Below are 20,133 nucleotides of genomic sequence, written 5' to 3'. Positions count from 1 at the left end.
GGTTGTGCCCCGCGCTCCCCTATACTTAAACCTACCAACATCCATTGCCATAATTGTTGGAATGACATGGCGAGAGGAAAAAAATATGTTTCAGTCGCATAACATCGGTTAATGGATTATTTGGTCATTTGGCAATAGTTTTTAATCAACATTTAGAAAATATTGCAAAATTTTTACGCAAATCTGGAATGGAAACGCAGCTACTGATACTTTTTTCCAACTGTCTCTGGAGAGAGTGAAACGGCTTTCCTATGGAGCGGGATGATAAAATTGCTTAACGAATTACAAGGGACAAAATAGAAAAAAGCTTGAGAAAACAGGGCCTAAAAGTTTGAACAGCGGCGGTTTCTTCATTAGGGCGATCGGGCGACGCACCACCAAAGTGTGAAAGGGACTTTTTCAATCACAATCTCATTCAACCACAGAGTTACGCTAGCAGTCACTCACTGTTCTAGAACTCACTGCCTCTGGATATAGTCCAATCAGCGCCAAGTCACGTTCTGTGGAGTACTGCCTCTTTTTGGGCGATTTCACTATGGCCGAAAATCGCCCAGAGTGTTCCCATAGACTTACATTCAAAGATTTTTTTTTTCGAACTGCAGGCACTGCAATGCATTCTCTATGGGTTCCGGGAGGGCTCGCACTAACGTGCTTTCGTCATCATACGTAAACTTCACTTGTGCAGCGATTGCTGGAAACAAATATACCTCTAATAATATTTAGCCATGAGCTGAAGTGACATCCAATAATTTCCTCAGTGCATAACTTACATTTCACGGACATATTCTCCATCTGTAAATGTTAGAAAGTCAATATTTCCAGTTTGCTGTCATGAGAGGGCGAGCTTTCTGCAAGCTAAACTTCCGTGAACGAGCGCCGCCGCGTGCATGCGCGCCGAACAGACGGAGCGCAATAGAATAGGAGCACAATTATTGACTAAAATATAGATTAGCACTAAATTATAAATATATTTAGCTAAAATATTTGTTGAATATTTGTTGTTGTTGGTGAACATAAATGTGCTAGAGAATTTCAAACCTACATGTGTATTTTTATGATATTAGCTTTGTTTTTATTATTTTTTTATTTTATTTTAAGTTTAGTAAATTTAACTACTTCTTTAAAAAGCATTATTTTGTTTTTAGATTGTAATGTTAGAATGTAATGTGATTTGACCCCTTTTTTGGATAGACTGCAGATAGACAGCAAGGTTACACTATGTTTGTTTTTATAACCTTCAATATGAACATTGTTTGTATAGGACAATCTTGATCAGGATATAATTTAATTTTTTTATTAAATACAGTTTTGTTTTTTTATTCAAATAGAAAAATAATAATTTAATACTCAGATTATACCATACATCGCCATTTAGCCCAAAAATTCAGATTTATTTGGCAATTGGCTATTTCCCAACCCTACCGGCTGAAGTTTTAGCTAAACTTTAGGCTAATGATAGCTACATTTTTATCACTGTTAAATTGTTATTTAACAATTAGCCTACATTCAGTCCTGGATTAATAATTCAGTTTGTTGCGCCCCCCCCCCAAATTTTTTTAGCACCAGCCGCCACTGAGTTTGAAGTCGTTTTACAAGCTTAGAATTTGAAAGCATTAATGGAGTCAGTCAGACAGACAGACAGACAGACAGACAGACTGCATCTGCATCTGCATCTGTTTAAATTAGAATTTTTGACGGTTGGAGTTTAAATAATTGACTAATTTAAACATTCCATCACAGGAAGGAAATGGAAGAGTATTAACAAAGTTCCCCTTTTAAGAAGTTCGGGCTTGGAATTTGGCCCGAACCCAGAGTACTCCTATGGAGTGAAAACAGTCTCAAAACCTTCCACAAATGCACGCGGGAGATCCACATGTGCGCGCAGCAATCCACAAATGCACGCGAGAGATCCACACACGCAAATCAATCCACAAATGCGCGAGAGATCCACACACGCAAAGCGATCCACAAATACACGCGAGAGATTCTCTCTCACACACAGCGATCCAGGAATGCCTGCCACACCCACACACACACACCCACACACACACACACACACACACCCACACACCCACACACCCACCCACACACCCACCCACACACACACCCACACACACACCCACACACACACACACCCACACACACACCCACACACACACCCACACACACACCCACACACACACCCACACACACACCCACACACACACACACACACACACACACACACACACACACACACACACACACACACACACACACACACACACACACACACACACACACACACACACACACACACAATCCACAACTTTGCTTTATCTGTACCTGTAATTTCAGAGTCTTTTGCATTGGTGTTCTGCCTTAAGAATGCCCCTGAATATTCGCTTTTGTATCTGTGGAATCTTTTGAGACTGTCGTTCCGCGGCCCTGATTCACAAATGCACACAAGCCTATCTGTCCCCATTACCTGCAAAGATTCTATATGGTGTGTCAAGTTACTCTTTGGATTTCACACATCAGTTCTGCCTCTAACTTGAAAAAGGGCTTAGTCAACCACGGACAGGAATCATCTAAAAAAAATGGCTTTTACTTTCTCTTCAATAAAGTTGTTACAATCTTGATTTGCAGTCTGTTGATTTCATTCATATCACAATAGATTGGAACAGATGAACTTTGTTTGCAGTTAGATTAGTCTTGAAACAGTCATTCCTTTTGTAGAAAAGCTCAAGCTCAAATTAGGTTGATAACCTTTAAAGAAGAAGAAAGAAAAAAATGATACAATTCCTAATTACAACCAGACACTTGACAATCTATGCATTAACACACAAGATGGCATTTATCTGAATATAACTTAATTGAGCATCAAACAGTCATCCTACCAGCAGCGTCTCGGGTTGATTAATCACTGATGCGCATCCAGGGTTGGGGAGTAACGGAATACATGTAACGGCGTTATGTAATCAGGATACAAATATCCAGTAACTGTAATCCGTTACAGTTACGTCAAAAAACGTAGTAATCAGATTATAGTTACATTTTGAAAAAAGGGGGAATACTTTCAGGATTACAATGGTTTCATTTAAAACGAAATAAATAAGTATTTTGGCATAATAACACTATATTAAGCGCTGCTTGATTATACAGTGGTTCCTGGTTCTGTTGCCAGTAATGACTCACGTGTGCCACGCGCTGGTGCATGTGCAAATAACAGCTTTCTACAATCTCCTCAGACGCAGATTGAATCACTGCTGCTAGTAGAAACGATGCTGCCTGCAGGTAAAATCGCTTTTAATTCACGGAAGTTCCGCTGCTATTTTGTAGAAATTAGGAGAGTAGCTTTTTTAGTACCCAAAATGTCCTTTCTTATTCTTTTCTCGCGTAACGGGATGTTCGCTGTCTAGGTAACGTAGGGGAACTCCCACTGCCAACGCCCCAAGTTCAGTCAGGCAAATTAAGAAAGATCACGGCTTTAGTCAACATGTAGGCCTATTTTAAAATAAACTAATATGTAGATTGTGTAAAAATGTTAAATGTTGTGTTTTTATTTTTTAGTTAAAAATTAGTAAAAAATAAAACAAAATAATCTGTAATACCATACATTAGCCACTAGATGTCTGTATAGCCCTTTACATAAATATATATTCAGGCATATGTGTGTATATTTTGCAAATATTGTACACTGGACCAAATTTTGTATAAATAATAAAAAAATTTTTTATAATATTTCTTCTTGCTTGACTTTATTTATATACGTGACCTTGAAGTAATCCAAAAGTAATCAGTTACATTACTTTCATATTATAGTACTTGGATTACGTTACTGAATACTTTTTTTATGAAGTAATTTGTAACTGTAACGGAATACATTTTTAAAGTAACCCTCCCAAGCCTGTGCGCATCCAATTTCTGTTGTACTCTTTCACTCATACCTCATAACTTCTTCCAGTCACAAAGTTTTTTCCTCAAAAGGAGACAAACTGGATAAAACTGCAGGACAAGCGCTCTCACTGACGATTGTTTCTGCCCGTGTTTGGCGTTTTATGTGCTCTAATTACAAGCGCACCTGATAGAGATCATGAGTTGAGTTCGGCTTTTTCCGACGGATGACGGATGATGTCATCTGGATGACGACGCTCTTCGTGGCTTTCCGTAACACCTATTATAATCAGTTCGGCATACAAATCTCTTTTCTTCTTCAGTCGTCCCTAATAATGCTTAAACTAATATAAATAAATGTGTTTAACTTCACATGGTGTCTTCCTCCAGAGGGCGCTAACCGGCCTTCGAGCTGAATCTCCCAAAGGGCTGGATTCATTTAGTTTTCTGACTTGGAGAGACAACTGAAGTCTAAACACTTTTCACTAAATATCATATACATACATGCAAATGTAGAGTAAAACCAAACCCCTTTTTTTATTCTTCAACGTGAAATCAGAATAGGCTATAGCCTATTAAGAAAACCATTCAGATAACAGGAAAGCTTTAAGGTATTTCTGGAACTGTTGGCAAACTACAAGGCTGTACGTTTTCTTTTGTTTATTATTGTAGTTCTGAATGTACTTTGTGGTAATGTAATAACCCCTCCCCTCACACACATATATTAAATGGAAATGAATATATTTTCAGCAATTACCTGTATGTTTTGCTTTCCTTATTTTTAAAGAAAGATGCTTCCACATAATTTAACCAACAAAGTAAAATATTTCTTTCAAAAGAATCCACAAGTAAACAATTCTCATGCAAACCATTACATGCAAAAGTTTGAAAGTGAGATTTGCCTCAGTTGCTCCTTTTGTGGTGAATCAGATGAACCAGTTGTTCATCTTTTTTTGATCTGTCCATTTACTATAAAGCTTTAGCAAAATATTTCAAAGTTTATTAAGAGGGTTTGATAATAAAAGTGGGGGAAAAGTATTATTATTAAGGAACTTACCTTGGGCCAAGGTCCTCATTCTTCAGAGATTCTACAACTGATTCTACAAAGTATCTCGGTCTAATTAATTTCCATTTAATATATGTGTGTGAGGGGAGGGGTTATTACATTACCACAAAGTACATTCAGAACTACAATAATATAAACAAAAGAAAACGTACAGCCTTGTAGTTTGCCAACAGTTACAGAAACACTTTAAAGCTTTCCTGTTATCTGAATGGTTTTCTTAATAGGCTATATAGCCTATTCTGATTTCACGTTGAAGAATAAAAAAAGGGGTTTGGTTTTACTCTACATTTGCGTGTATGTATATGATATTTAGTGAAAAGTGTTTAGACTTCAGTTGTCTCGCCAAGTCAGAAAACTAAATGAATCCAGCCCTTTGGGAGATTCAGCTCAAAGGCCGGTTAGCGCCCTCTGGAGGAAGACACCATATAGCATATTTGCAGGTAATGGGGACAGATAGGCTTGTGTGCATTTGTGAATCAGGGCCGCGGAACGACAGTCTCAAAAGATTCCACAGATACAAAAGCGAATATTCAGGGGCATTCTTAAGGCAGAACACCAATGCAAAAGACTCTGAAATTACAGGTACAGATAAAGCAAAGTTGTGGATTGTGTTGTGAGCAGAGCAATGCGAGTAAGGACAATAATGCATGATTGCCGTGTGTGTGGATCGCTGTGTGTGTGTGTGTGTGTGTGTGTGTGGATCTCTCGCGTGCATTCGTGGATCGCTGTGTGTGTGTGTGTGTGTGTGTGTGTGTGTGTGTGTGTGTGTGTGTGTGTGTGTGTGTGTGTGTGTGTGTGTGTGAGAGAGAGAGAGAGAGAGAGAGAGAGAGAGAGAGAGAGAGAGAGAGAGAGAGAGAGAGAGAGAGAGAGAGAGAATCTCTCATGTGCATTTGTGGATTGCTTTGTGTGTGTGTGGATCTCTCGCGTGCATTTGTGGAAGGTTTTGAGACTGTTTTCACTCCATATACTTATCCATATACATATACACATCCATATATTTATGGATGATGTTGAAAATAAAATTCAACATTAATTGCTGGAGCAAAAGATATGTTGATTCCATGTACATTGACACATTGCCATTATTTTGATGGTTGCTATCTATCTGGGACCCTAATCAAACACACCTGAACCAGCCAATCAATGTCATTCTTCAGGATTACTAGAAAGCTACAGACAGGAGAGTTGCAGGGCTTGAAATTAACACCCGCCAACCCACCAAATGCGGGAACAAATCAGCTGTGGCGGGTAATGCTGTCAAATCACTAGACAATTTGTTCTCTTAATCGGTCCTCAAGTAGGGTTTAGCGATTGCACAAGGAATGTTTTTTTTTTGTTTTTTGTTTTTTACATGGCAAACTATAATTTATTTTACTTCTCAACTAACACATTTATTGTGTTTTTGTGGATATTTGGTAGTAAAAAAAAAAAACTATTTACAGCACAATTACTTAACTACGCCATAAATTGGCTAATGAAAAATTATAAATTTTTATGAAAAAAAATCCCTGAAATGATAATCTTAATTAAATCTAATTTGTTTTTGGACCTTCTCCTCCCTTCCGTACTTCCTGAAACAGTCATGAACTATTTAGAAAAAATAAACTGGATTTACCCCCCTCTCCAGTAAACACAGAGCCACCTGAATGTCGGATTGGAAGCCCTTCTGCCGGCGGAGTTCTCGCCACCTTTTGAACGCTTTTCCAATGTAAATTCGGGACTTGTGGTTCCTTCTCCTTTTCCCTATTCTTTTTTATTTGTTCATCGGAATGTCGTATCTTTGGTCGTGTGTCGGCCATATAAAAATTCTCAAAAATAGAACATTTTAACATTAGTCGTTGATAGGACTTCTCTCCTCTAGCTAACTTCCCTCTTCATGCTTCTCTCTCCTCCACTCCCCACACCCACCTTCATGTGCATGCGCACTAACCCCCCAACCCCCACCCCCAAATCATTCTTGTGGGTTATTGGCTGGAACACTGTTTGTTGTGTTTCGTAGTCCAGGCTGGGCCAGTCTGTTTTTCTTGCCTTTTGTGGAGCCTGGGCTGTCTACAGAGACCGCGTTTTTTTACAGTGTGCTCAGGAGACAGACAGCTAGCGGATAGTGAGATGTTTGCTGCAAAAATGTTTTGGCCTAAAAAAAACATGTGACATCGCTTAGAGCACCTTTAACCCCCTGGGGTCGACTATCGTGCCGGCGCAAATTATCTGAGGCATCCATGCAAACCTGTGAAAAGTCCACATCAGCTGGATAACACTCACCACAAGTTCACTTTCAGAACGCTTGTACTTTACGACGCTGTGAGGAATAATACTATCTTAATAATAATCCTGGAAAATTTACCTCAGAAGTGCTGGAAGTTTAATTTCGAGGAGCAACGGATCCGGCTGAGGAATAGGTCAGTTCTATATTTGCTTTGTTCTAATCGCAAGTGTCTGTACTTAAAAAGACTGTTTAAATATGAATCGCGTTTCTGTGTGTGAATGAATGAATGCACAGATGCGCGCTCTTGTGTAGCTACAGCTGGCAAAAATACTGTTTCAAAATGAATCGTGTTTTTGTGTGTGAATGAATGAACAGCTTTTACCAAACTCTATTGCTATACTGAGATTAGTAAAAATCGACTACAAAAATCGGATAGATTATAAAGTTTTTACTGTAAAATACTGACTGGTTTTCATGTGGCAGTGTTGCTGCGAACCACTCAGAGAATGAAGCAGTTACTTCTTTGGACGTCATATGTCACGTGATTTTTCCATACCAAAGCAACCTTCGGAGCTAGGGTGACCATACGTCCCGAAAAATTCGGGACACTTTCGGAATCTAAGCTGTTGTCCTGAATCCGGCCCTAATTGTCCCGAAAATTATATCAAAGCAAAATCTTGAGTAGTTATTGTCTGAGGGCCCGATCACACCTGACGTGTTTTTTTGCAGTGTGAGGCACCTTTTTGCAATTGGTTTCCTATGGCAGTGAGGAAGCCCTGTTTTCCGCCTGCTGCGCCTCGCGTTTTACCGTCTGCTGCGCCTCGCGTTTTTGCAGTTGAAAAAAAAGCAACTCCAAGCGGAAAAAGCGCCGACGTTATCGCGTTTTTTTTCCACTGTCCAATCGAATGAATGGCGAGGCAGGCCTTCTGTATTAGTGATGCTTCTCTACAGTTGCTTGAACGCCCCGGAGAGTTCGATGATGTAGGATAAACTTGTGGTGCGGGTTACCAGGAGCTTAACGACTTCACAAACCGTAACTACCACAATGTTAACAGAAAGTAAATAAAGTTAATAAAAGGCTGATTTGACATGTATTTCACTGACAGGACTGCTGTTTCAGTGGTTGCCTAGCAACATAAAAAAAATGCAGCGCACTGCTCGTTCTGTGTGATGGGGCAGTTCTCTGCACCTCTGAAAAAACGCGTTAGGTGTGATTGGGACCTGATAAAACATTAAAAACTGTCCGTGGAGGTCGAGTCGTCCTGCAGCCAGCCCCCGCCGGCTGCTCATTGGCTGCAGCATCTTTTTCTTTCTTTTTTTGAGGTTCTACAATAGGGCTGCACGATTAATCGCAATAAAACCGCACGCGATTTGGCAAAGGCTGCGATTATTTTATGCGCAGCTTATCAGTGGAGTGCGGCTGATCAATAGTAAATACTGCGCCATCTGAACACCAGAGGGCGCTCTCATGCAAACACGCTAAATATGCCTCGCCGCAGAAGTACAATAATGGCGCATCATTCCAGGAAATCCCTATCGCTGTAGCTGAATAAACAGAAGATTGAAACGCTTTGATTAAACATGACTTATAAATACACGACTGCCTTTTGTGTAAGAAGCCACATCATCTCACAGAAGGATGCTCAACTGTTGTTATGAAGTGAGTTTGGAGTAAATGCATGTTATTAAATGTTGTCTTTTGTTGGACAAGAGGTTCATAAATGATTCTCGTGTTTGGAAAGATGTTTGACGTGTGTTGCTTTTTCAAATGCACGTTATAAGTGACTTAAGAGCAGCATTTACAGAGCCGTACATCAATGACAAACTGCGCATAAAAAATAATCGCAGCTTTTACGATTTCAAAATCGATTCAAGTGCGATTACATGTAAATTGCGATTAATCGTGCAGCCCTATTCTACAAAGATAACAGGCGCGAACTTAGATATGCATTGATAAGCGAGCGCAAGTTGCAGCAGCCGCGAGAACAGTGAATGCGCAGCCAGTCGTAAAGTAAGTGATTGATTGGTCGCGGCACTGTGTGCAAAAATACTTCGGCCTGATGTCGGGTTACACAAAGCAAATCATCTACACAATTATTTAGTTTTCTTATTTAATGACCAACAATTTAGTTGTAATAATAATTTTGGCATTAGGCTTATTAGTGTTAGGCTATAGCCTGAAAGGTCTGTTTTTTTCACAATGACATTTGAATTCATGATTTTAATGTTGTTGTTTTTTGTGGCAGACTAAAGACTAATGACAGACTGTTGATCTTTGAGTACAAATATGTTTGGTTCAGGTTTGAAATTCATTATAGGCTATGTAGTCTAATATCATAGTAATATCATAATATCAAAGTCAATCTGGTTAGTAATAAGTGAAGCTGGTAATGCTGTTTGAGGAGTTGTTTAATCCTCCTCTGCTGAGATCTTCACAGATTTAATGTTTTCTTTTATCTTCAGTTGATTTCATCTAAGGCTGTGTCTGAAGTCAGTTGTTTACAGTAAAATCTCACAGCTCAAATTTAGTAAACAAAAAAAGTCAAATTATGTGAATTACTTTATGTGATTTTACGTGTTTTTGCACATAATGATATAGTGGAGATCTGTTAGTGTTTAATGATATGTTGGGATTTAAAGGGTTTCTGTTTAGTTTTGTGGGCCACCATTGTGCTGGAGAGTAGAGTCTGAGTCTTCAACTCATTCATGTGTGCTGTTGTTATCTAGTAGGATTTAATTACATTTATGTTTCTAGTTAACTCATTTAAGTATTTTTCTTTGTGGACTCAAATGAAAAAAGCTCACAGTATAAACTTTTAATGGCAAATGACCAATCAATTTCCTCAAATGAAATTAGTTATCTCAGATTTTAATTTAATTCAGTGCATTATTAACAACAGTAACATACTGTACATATTACATTAAAGAAGGTCTTGGGTTACTAGTGTAACCTATGTTCTCTGAATAGGAAACGAGACGCTGCGTAGCTTAAGACGCAGTGAGAACGCCCTCTAGGTGTACTGATTGACTGAAGCCCATATAGAATCATGCCAATTCATTGGCTAATGGCGCGGTTAATATGTTAATAATAATCTCCATCAGGCTCCGCACCTCCTCACAACTCCAAGTTTGTGCAAACTGTCAACAAACATTTCTCCTCATTCTATAATGCGCTGCGCTGTGCGTAGTAGCTGACTACGGCAACTGGCTTAGTCCAAAAATGCGCAGTTCTTTGGCAGTTGGTTCTGTTCGAGGTCGGATCACGTTCTCACCACAAACGAACCGCTCCAGAGTTCGTTTCAAAGCGTACAGAGACCACCTCTTCCAGGAGGTCTCGGTACGCTTGTTTGGTCCACTTTTGGTGCGCACCCGAGTGCGATTGCCGCATTCACACCAGCCCAAATGAACCGCACCAACGGGAAAAACGAACTCTAGTGCGATTCAACCGAACTAAATGAAGGCAGGTGTGAAAGCACCCAAAGGGAGCCTCCGTTAAGCCCTCCAGGATGACTGACAGGTCCCAAGAGGGAATTCCAGGGGAGCGTGCTGGTTTCAGGCACCTAACCCCATGCATAAATGCTGAGACTATCCTTAGTTTACCCAGGGGGATCTCATCCGACTCTTTATGAGCTGCAATAGCAGCAACGTATGTATACTCTGAGTGGTAGCGGCTGCTCCAGAAGCAAACTTCTCCTGTAGGAACTCCAGCACTGAACCCACCGGGCAGCTGACTGGATCCATAGCGTGGTGTCGCACTATCAAAATAATTCAAATAGTTCCTGAAAGTAGACATCGTGCGCTTTTCGACGATTTCGCCGCTCTGGCCTAAAATTAGGGCCACTTAAAAATCTTCCGTCGTGTTTAGACGACTGTGACTCGCGGGGCTTCTCGGGCCAGTCAATAGCGAGCTTCTCTGTAGCACGCGAAAGCACATCAATAAGCTCCGTGTAGGCCGCAGTAGGCCACGCTTTTTGGCCGCTAGGCGGGAGAGCGCCATCAACTAAAACAGGCCCAAAATCCTCAGAGCCGGACGCTGCATTGTAAATCACATCCTCCAGCCTGAAAGAAACCGTCTCGTGCGCTTCCGGGCTAGGGCATAAATAATCATGAGAAAACTTGACTGGCAGGACGCCACGCGCGTGCTCTGGAGAGAAAGGGCGAGGCCCGTCTGCTCATACTCCATACCCTTGAGCTCTACATCCAAACTCCAGCTCGCGGATCCCCAGTGTTAAATTAACACTCTCAGTGTTTATATGAGTCCACACTCAGAGTGTTATAAGTAACACTGAAGCAATGTTAAAGTTAATGAGATAGTTAAGTGATTAATTGAGTGATGATTGACCATTATTAAAGACACCTGATATTAACAAGCAGAATCACTGAAGGAGAAAATCGTAATTGGTATGTTTCCATTATGGTGATCAGTGTTTGCTTTAGTTGGGCTGTTGACCCTTAAGTCATTAACTTTAGATTTTGTTTGGCTGCAGTACCTGAGTTATAACAGCCAGATGAACAAAGAGAAAAGGTGATATGATGGTGTTGGTTGTGTTTTAAAATAATCATTATTTCACAATCATTTAACATGATTCACTGAACACCTATATAGAGCCCAATTTCTGAGTTAGATTTACTTTATTAATTATAGCAGCACTGTCCTTGAAAAGCATAATATTTTTTACTTTTACAATGTAATCCGAATAATTTCTTAAAAGTTGTTCACATACCAAACTGTTTTAATACGATTTTTTTTTTTTTTTTTTTTTAAACAGAAATAAAGAATCAGCCTGTGAATCTCAACAATGGTGACAATTATAAAGCATGTTGCAGTGCATTCTGGGTGTCACCAATCAAAACTCATTCATTGCTCCCATCATGTATTGCTGCATGAATAAATAATGAGCTTATGTTCAGAGTTGATCTGTTTGTCACCATTGTTGAGATTCATACGCTAATTCTTGATGTGTGTGTGTGCCTACATAATTTTTTATTTTTTTTTATTGAATTGATCGTTTGGATTTCTTTGAAAAGGTTAAAAATGGCATGCTCTACAAGGACAGTGCTGCTATAATCCATAAGGTAAGCTTAACTCAGAAATTTTGCTCTCAACGAGTTCAGTGATTCAGGCCAACTAATGATTATGTTAAAACACAACCAACACCATCAGATCACTCTTTTTCATTGTTCATCTCGCTGTTATAACTGAATTACAGCAGCCAAACTAAATCTAAAGTTAAAAAGTAAGGGTCAAGAGCCCAACTAAAGCAAACACTGATCACCATATCTGATGAATGCTGCTGCTGAATGCTGCTGACGCTGTCGCGACTGAGTGCGTTGTTGTGTTTGGAGCTCCGTCGAATTAATTCATAATCCTTGATTTTCTTCTTTACACTCTTTTACAAATGAACACTTTCATTTTTACAGCGTGTGAACATATCTGGAATACTATTCTCTTTAAAAAACAATTGGATTGCTTTGATATCGCTACTTATATCCAACTTTCCGAACTTCCGCTACTAGCCTTAGCCCGCTAGCATTGCACGCGTGGTCGCGCCTATCGATCGTCTTAATTACACCCGTATCACTGAAAGCTATAATTCGCCATTATAGCACGCCCGTGAAGAGATGACTCGACGCCCGTGAAGAGACGACTCGACGCCGGCGATATGTTATGCCCTAAATTGATACATGATTAACTAACTGTATTTTTCTATGTACATTTCTGAAATGCACTTTCTGTAAAGCTGCTTTGAAACAATATGTATTGTGAAAAGCGCTATACAAATAAATTTGAATTGAATTGAATAATGGTGATAATTTGAATGAAATAATGATTATTTTAAAACACAACCAACACCATCATATCACCTTTTCTCTTTGTTCATCTGACTGTTATAACTCAGGTACTGCAGCCAAACAAAATCTAAAGTTAATGACTTAAGGGTCAACAGCCCAACTAAAGCAAACACTGATCACCATAATGGGAACATACCAATTACGATTTTCTCCTTCAGTGATTCTGCTTGTTAACATCAGATGTCTTCAATAATGCTCAATCATCACTCAATTAATCACTTAATTATCTCATTAACTTTAACACTGCTTCAGTGTTACTTATAACACTCTTGAGTGTTGACTTATATAAATACTGAGCAGTGTTAATTTAACACTGGGGATTTTGCTGTGTAGAGCGGAGGGTTTTGAATTTAAATTTTTTACAAACCTAGAACAGCCTCGCACATGCAAAAAACCCAAACATTTAACACACTTACTGTGAGGGTCTTCACTTGCAATAAAGCGAGCACATGGCGGCAGACAACGACAAAACTCCAAGGCACTTCACCGCAAGGAGAACTGAGTTCCACTATTCGCAGTCGCTGAAGTGCAGATGAAGAATGCTGATGCTAAAATCCGAATTTTTGGGCCAGAAAAACAGAGAACGAAGGGCTAAAATGGCCAGAGGGTGTTCCCACTGCGTCTTAAAGGGATAGTTCACTTTGAAATAAATTTTTGGTATGTTTTAGCTTACCTCAAGGGCATCCAAGATGTAGGTGTCTTTTTTTCCGCAGTAGTTTCAATTTTGATATTTTTAGGTCAAACCGTTCTTGTCTGTCAGTCATATAATGCAGGTCGATGGTCACTGTCTCAAAGAGCATGCACAGTCCAAATTAAAACAATTCCCCGTCGTCCAAATTAAACAATTCCCCATCGTAAGTACACATTGATGGCCTAAGACACGAAACGAGCGGTTTGTGTGAGAAAACGAACAGTATTTATATCGTTTTTACCTCTTATACACAGCCATGTCCAAGTGATCTGATCTGACGTGTGCGCAGACTGACTGGTGCATAGATATATACACTAGATGTCGCCTTACAGACATTCGTTCCAATGAACTGCCATAGACAAGGCAACATCTAGTGTATATATCTATGCACCAGTCTGCGTATATCAATACCAATCAGATCAACGTGTGATCGTCAACGAGTGGATTTCTGAGCTGCTGTGAGTGAGTGGAGGCGGGGCTCATTTGCATATTCATAAAACCACGTTTACTAAATTACTAATGCTATTTTAAAGCACGAATATATATTTTTTTTCAAGGAAAAATTTTATTTTGGTGATCAAAGATTTGTTTTAAGGTATAAAATTATTGACTACAGGGGGACTTTCAACAACTGCCTCTGACATTATTCATTAAACAGGGTTTCCGCGGAGTCATAAAAAGTCATAAAACGTCTTAAATTTAAAAATCAGAATTTTAGGCCATAAAAAGTCATAAAAACGTCCGGATTTTCCATACAAGGTCATAAATTTCATTTAGCCACGTCTTAAATTGATATGCTCGTTCATTCGTTGGTTCTACCATTGCTTTTTCCCCCTGAAAATGCGCTGGCGGCATAATGTTAAATGCACAGGTTAAATGCGCCAAAAGCGGAACGCTCATTTGAAACGCGCGCCACACGAACCATTTACCCGCTCGGCTCCAAGTCCAAACGGCAGCGCAGCGCGAGCTCAATAGAACTGATGCGTTTACTCTGATCGGTCTCGGTCACAAGATCCAGTGAGAAGTGCTTGAATTCAGCGAAGAACACACTGTCTCAGTGATTTAAACCAGTTTAAAGGCAGATTGAACAGCGCTGACCAACAGGAGAAACTCTGCACAACGATACAGTCTGAAGGCTTTTCCGTCTACAATCTCCCATCATTTATCATGGATTTACTGTAACGTTAGCCTAGTAATATTAACTGCACCATGTGGGATATACATATTGAATTTTATTATATTATTAGTGCTGATAATGTATTAAAGGACTATGGAATATTTACAGTATTTAATAATGTATTTAGGCTACTGTTTTTCATACATTTCCTGAAGATATGTGCCATCAAAGTTAGGCAACACAAACCTGTTTCAAGACTTGGCCCCTATTAGCACGTGCAGAAACTAAGTAATTATTTTCCCAATAAAGATATTTATTTTGTTAAGGACAAATGACAAATGTTTGAATGTCCTACCTCAGATTTGTGAAATGTTCACCTGTTTTAGCAAGTGTTTGTCATTATATTTTCTGACAATAAAGAGTAAAGTTAGTTTAAAACCACAATTAAAGCTCTGGTTTCTACAACTTTCACTTAGAAGCAACAGTCTGCCTTTAAACTTGAAAGAAATAAAGATTTGACATTTATCGTGATAATTATCGATATTGACTAATATAAAACAATTATCGTGATAATTGTTTTTGGCCATATTGCCCAGCCCTAACTGAAATCTCCCGGTCTATCACAATGGGAAAGTGTACATTTAACGAGCCATGGCTCAAAGATGGTGTGTTTAGTAGTTGGCTCAAGCCTGTTGCAAATAATCAGTATCAAGCATATTGCACACTGGGTAAGAAGGCGTTGGAGCTGTCTTTAGGCATTTAAATAATACATCTTGTTACTTTCAATGAAAGTCAATTAAAAAAAAAACTTTTGAAAGGAATTTTAATGATTTTTCGTAATTCGTGTAGGTCATAAATTTCAATCATAATGGTCATAAAAAGGTCTTAAAAAGTCTTAAATTTGACTGACCAAACCCTGCAGAAACCCTGATTAAAAGACATGGATTGCCAAAATAAGAACAACCTCCATGAAAACAACTATAATATTCTTTCATGTTCAGTTTTGAATGGAATATGGTGGTAAATTGAGTTATATCAGACCTCATTATTGAGGACACAATAGACCAGGAAGATTAAGGTTCCCTGCTGGGAGTTCAAGATCAGGAAGAGGATCTCCAGCTCCTTACTGCCATTAATGAAGAAACCCAGAATCCAGGAGCAACCAAGAATCACAAACTGAGCCAGTGTTTTAAAAGCCATAATCCTGTAGAGAAAGAGTTCGTGTATTTATTGACTTTTTTATTTATTTATTTTTTTTTTATGGAGTGTTTGAATCTGAATGTTTATTACTTGGTTTGTTTCATCTGTGAAACTTCAGCGTTCAGATTTTTGAGAGTTGAGTTCAGACTGATGATGATGTTGATGAAGAGAATCATGTTTAACTGAAAAGTAGAAAATAATGATGAAGCACTTTGTTTTCCCTTTAATATAAATTAAAATGAGGCAATAAGAAATGTGCTTACTGCTAGTATGACACAAACAGGACCCAGAAAACTCCAGATAAAACCTTTATCAATTTTAATCCAGCAACTGTTTAGCGGAAACATAATATAATAACTGAATTAATTTGTCAAAAATAAGATTTCTGGTGTTTACCTTTTTTTACAATTATTATTATTATTATATTGTTTGTAAAAATGTTCTTTAATCAGATGGCAGAAAAGTCACAAACCCCAGAGCTGCCTTACAGTATTTGCGTCTAATCAAATTGACTTAAAAACAACAACAACAATAACTCACTGTTCGCTGCCGTATCCTTCAGGAAGCAGCCCGACAGACACGGCCACCACAACCAGAGCAACCGTATATCCAATCACACACAGGAATCCACTGCTAAGCACCTCCCTCTTTTTGGAGCTGATCTGTGATAGGTTCTTCACACAGATGAAGAGCAGCACAGCTTCAATGAACATCCACACAAAGCCGGAGAGAAAGAGGAAGTGCAGCACACCTGATATCACGGCACACAACACCTGGAGATCATGAGAGACGGTTATGATGATTGTCAGTGAGACTGTGCTGAGCTGTAGGGCTCCTTCATCATTCTCACCTGATGAGGGCGTATGAGGCTCAGGAACTGTTGTGTGAGCAGGAACAGAAGGTGAGCCAACAGAAGACTGATGCAGAGGTTGATTCGAGCCACATTATTCACTGCAGGACTCCACTGACAAAGGACAAAGGTCAACAGGGCCAAACTGAAGAACACCAGCCCAACTGGCACACACACCAAATTCAACAGCTCCAGCAGTGAGTCGTCCAGCAGTGAGTCGTCCAGCAGTGAGTCGCTCTGAGAAAACATGTCAGAGTACATGAGTGCCAAATCTGTGCTGTTCTTCAATGCCCACTATAAATGTTCTCGTACCTCTGATGGGCGGCTGGTTTGCATGATGAGAGCGAATGTGGACAGATGAACACAGGAACACACAGTGTAGCTGCTGTTGGTCTTTAAAACAGAACAACCATCTACAATCCACTCGCTGATATTCCAGTACACACAGGACAGAGAACCGTCGGGGTCAAACTCCTGCAAAAAGAAGAAAGAACATGCAGAAAATATTATAACACTGAATATTAGATATTTTCAGTTGTTGAAACCGTTGGGGTTGAAGTCCTTCACAGGGTAAACACAACATTGTACATCAGAGAAAAAACAAAACAATGTCCAACACATCTTTTTCTGGGCTCACTGTAAACCTTCCCACATAGCAACATTGTGTCGGCCCAGATCCGGCCCACATCTGGCACACGTGGAAAGATGATCTGGCCCACATGCAGCGTGGAATGACGGCACTTGGGTGGACCGCTCCTATTTGCCAGATCTGGGCCACAAGCAGGCCATAGCAATGCCACATGTCAGCCAAGAGCAAAGAAATAAACCAGAACTGGACCTTATCTGAGCCACAAAATCTGTGTATATTAAATATGGAGTCATCTCAGCCTTAATAAGCCTGTTAACAAGCAGAATCACAGAAGGAAAGAGGAGAACAGAAAAAGAGACGAGCAGAAACACAAGAACTACAACTGACTTCAGCCACAGTCTAAGATGATCAACTGAAGAGAAAAGAAGACATTAAATCTGTGAAGATCTCAGCAGAGGAGGATTAAACAACTCCACAAACAGCATTACCAGCTTCACTTATTACAAACCAGTCTGACTTTATTTCTGTCAGACGTCTACAGAAGATCTTATTTAGAATTAACAGAGGTTTAACTCTGTGTTTCATTTGAAGTCACCATTACAGTGATTAGTGTTCCCATTAGTTAGGCTCTTAACTCAAAATGTTGCTATGTGGGTTAATAGATCAGAACATTGGCTTGTACCCAGTGGGCATTTGATGTCAATTTAACATCAATATGACATCAAACACTGATGTCAAAATTATGTCACGAAATAGGTCAAAAATGAAAGTCATATTGACGTCAAAGTGTCGATGTCATTTTGATGTCAAGATTTTGACCTCTGCTGATGTCATTTTGATGTTAGTTTGATGTCATGCTTTGTTGGTATTTGATGTCAATTCAACATTTATTTGAAGTCAAGATGTCATGATGTTGATCCCAGCAGGCACAGGATATAGACTACAGCGTCGGTCATACGTTGGATTTTGGTTGAAAATGAAAGTTGGGTTGATGTCTAAATCCAATGTTTGTTTGACGTCAGGCTCCAATGTTGGGCAGTCGTTGAATTTTGGTTGGAATAAACCAAACAAAAAGGTGAAATGCATGGCCGTACACTTATTACCAGCTTCACTTAAAGCTAACCAGACTGACTTTATTTAATTTCCGTTGTAATCAATAGTTGTATTTTAAAGTCACCATGATGGTGGTTAGCGTTTGCTTTAGTTGGACTCTTGAATTGGGGGGGTGAAATGCTCATTTTCACTCAATCTCCTGTTAATCTTAAGTACCTATAGAGTAGTATTGCATCCTTCATATCTCCAAAAAGTCTTTAGTTTTATTATATTTATAAAATAAAGATAGGCTGTACCGAGTCTTTCCGGAAAAAAACGAGCGTATGGAGGCGGGCCGTGTGGGCGGTGTGCTAAAGCTGTGCTAACCGAGCTAACAACACACAGAGACATTTGAAGCAGTTTTACTCACCGCCTGCGACCGCGAACCTTTATCATTGTGACTGCTCGATCCTTAAGCATTAGACGATCTGCAAATCCGTCGATCTGGGCTTTGTTTATAAAACAATCATCGTCGAAATGCAGGGAACAAACAGTCTTGCACAAAAACAAACAGTCTCTGAAAAAACAATCTCCATCCACTGGTCCCTTAACGCTGGGTTCTTTGGGAATCTGTGCAGGGTTGTCTTGCCCTGGCAACCAAAAACCCACTTCTTTGGTGACATTGACTTCCAAAAGCCGAGCAGAGCGCTTTGATGAGGTACTGCTTTCGCTCTCTTCTCTCTCTGTCTGGTCTACGAGTGCGCGCGCGCCCGCGGAGAAGTGCCCTTACGGTACGTTCACACGGGGCGTCAGCGTCAACGCTTGACGGAAGGCGTGGCTGAAGTTTGGCACTGACGCCATGGTCATAGCAGCGTCAGCCAATGAAATTAGACAGGAACTCAACAACAAGCTTCATTGTCGTGAGTGGCTGCCGCCTGGCTACTGTATTTGCATAGAGCGATCCTGATTGGCTGACGCTTCCGTCTGCGGCGCTTCACTGGCGTTGCTCGCGGCAGAAGTTGAAAAATTCTCAACTTCTGCCGCGAGCAACGCCAGTGAAGCGCCGCCGACGGATCCACAATTCTTTTCGGCAATGCTTGACGTCACCCATTCAAAGTCAATGGGAAGCGTTGACGCCCCGTGTGAACGTACCGTGAGGAACCATATAAGGAAATTCCACCCCATCTGACATACTCGAAAAAAACTTTCCGAAACTTGTGACAAACCGGAAGGACAATTTTTGGCACAGAAATACTCCTTCAAACGTACAATTTAATTTTTGAAACTTTGTCCATGTTTAGCATGGGAATCCAACTCTTTAACAGTGTAAAAAACTCAGTATGCATGAAATAGCATTTCACCCCCCCTTTAAATAATATAAAGAATTTTCAAAACATTTAGTGCATTAAACTTTTTCCTCTACATTATTACTTAGCCATCAAGAATCAGTGTATGACTCTCAACAATGGTGACAATCAATGAAATGCTTCATGCTGCAGTGCATGCTGGGTACCACCAATCAAAACTCACCCTTTTCTCCCAGCATGCATTGATTATTGTTGAGAGTTGATCTGATTATCTGGATATTTTGTTTGATTGTCACCATTGTTGAGATTCATATGCAGTTTATTGATGTCTGTGTGCGTCTAAGTA

At 39.8% G+C, this 20,133-nt stretch overlaps 1 protein-coding gene and 1 long non-coding RNA gene across 2 annotated transcripts in view; one reads left to right on the top strand and one right to left on the bottom strand.

Annotated features, from left to right (window-relative positions):
* LOC309493686 (adhesion G protein-coupled receptor E3-like) overlaps positions 1–20,133 on the bottom strand; it is a 28,535-nt gene that overhangs the window by 2,263 nt on the left and 6,139 nt on the right. Inside the window, exons 8-13 of the mRNA XM_082162883.1 lie at positions 17,172–17,333; positions 16,860–17,096; positions 16,550–16,782; positions 16,273–16,339; positions 16,100–16,191; positions 15,851–16,013 (exon numbers count right to left, since the gene is read on the bottom strand). Of these exons, the coding sequence (XP_082019009.1) occupies positions 15,851–16,013; positions 16,100–16,191; positions 16,273–16,339; positions 16,550–16,782; positions 16,860–17,096; positions 17,172–17,333 (954 nt within the window). The remainder of the gene's footprint in view (positions 1–15,850; positions 16,014–16,099; positions 16,192–16,272; positions 16,340–16,549; positions 16,783–16,859; positions 17,097–17,171; positions 17,334–20,133) is intronic.
* Positions 1–20,133, top strand: part of LOC309493958 — a 179,022-nt gene that overhangs the window by 157,978 nt on the left and 911 nt on the right. Inside the window, exon 2 of the long non-coding RNA XR_014204135.1 lies at positions 18,260–18,523. This is a non-coding gene — a long non-coding RNA (uncharacterized lncRNA). The remainder of the gene's footprint in view (positions 1–18,259; positions 18,524–20,133) is intronic.

Source organism: Leuciscus leuciscus, assembly GCF_965113295.1.
Source record: "Leuciscus leuciscus genome assembly, chromosome: 3".
NCBI lineage: Eukaryota > Metazoa > Chordata > Actinopteri > Cypriniformes > Leuciscidae > Leuciscus > Leuciscus leuciscus.
This window is presented reverse-complemented; position numbering and strand designations above follow the sequence as displayed.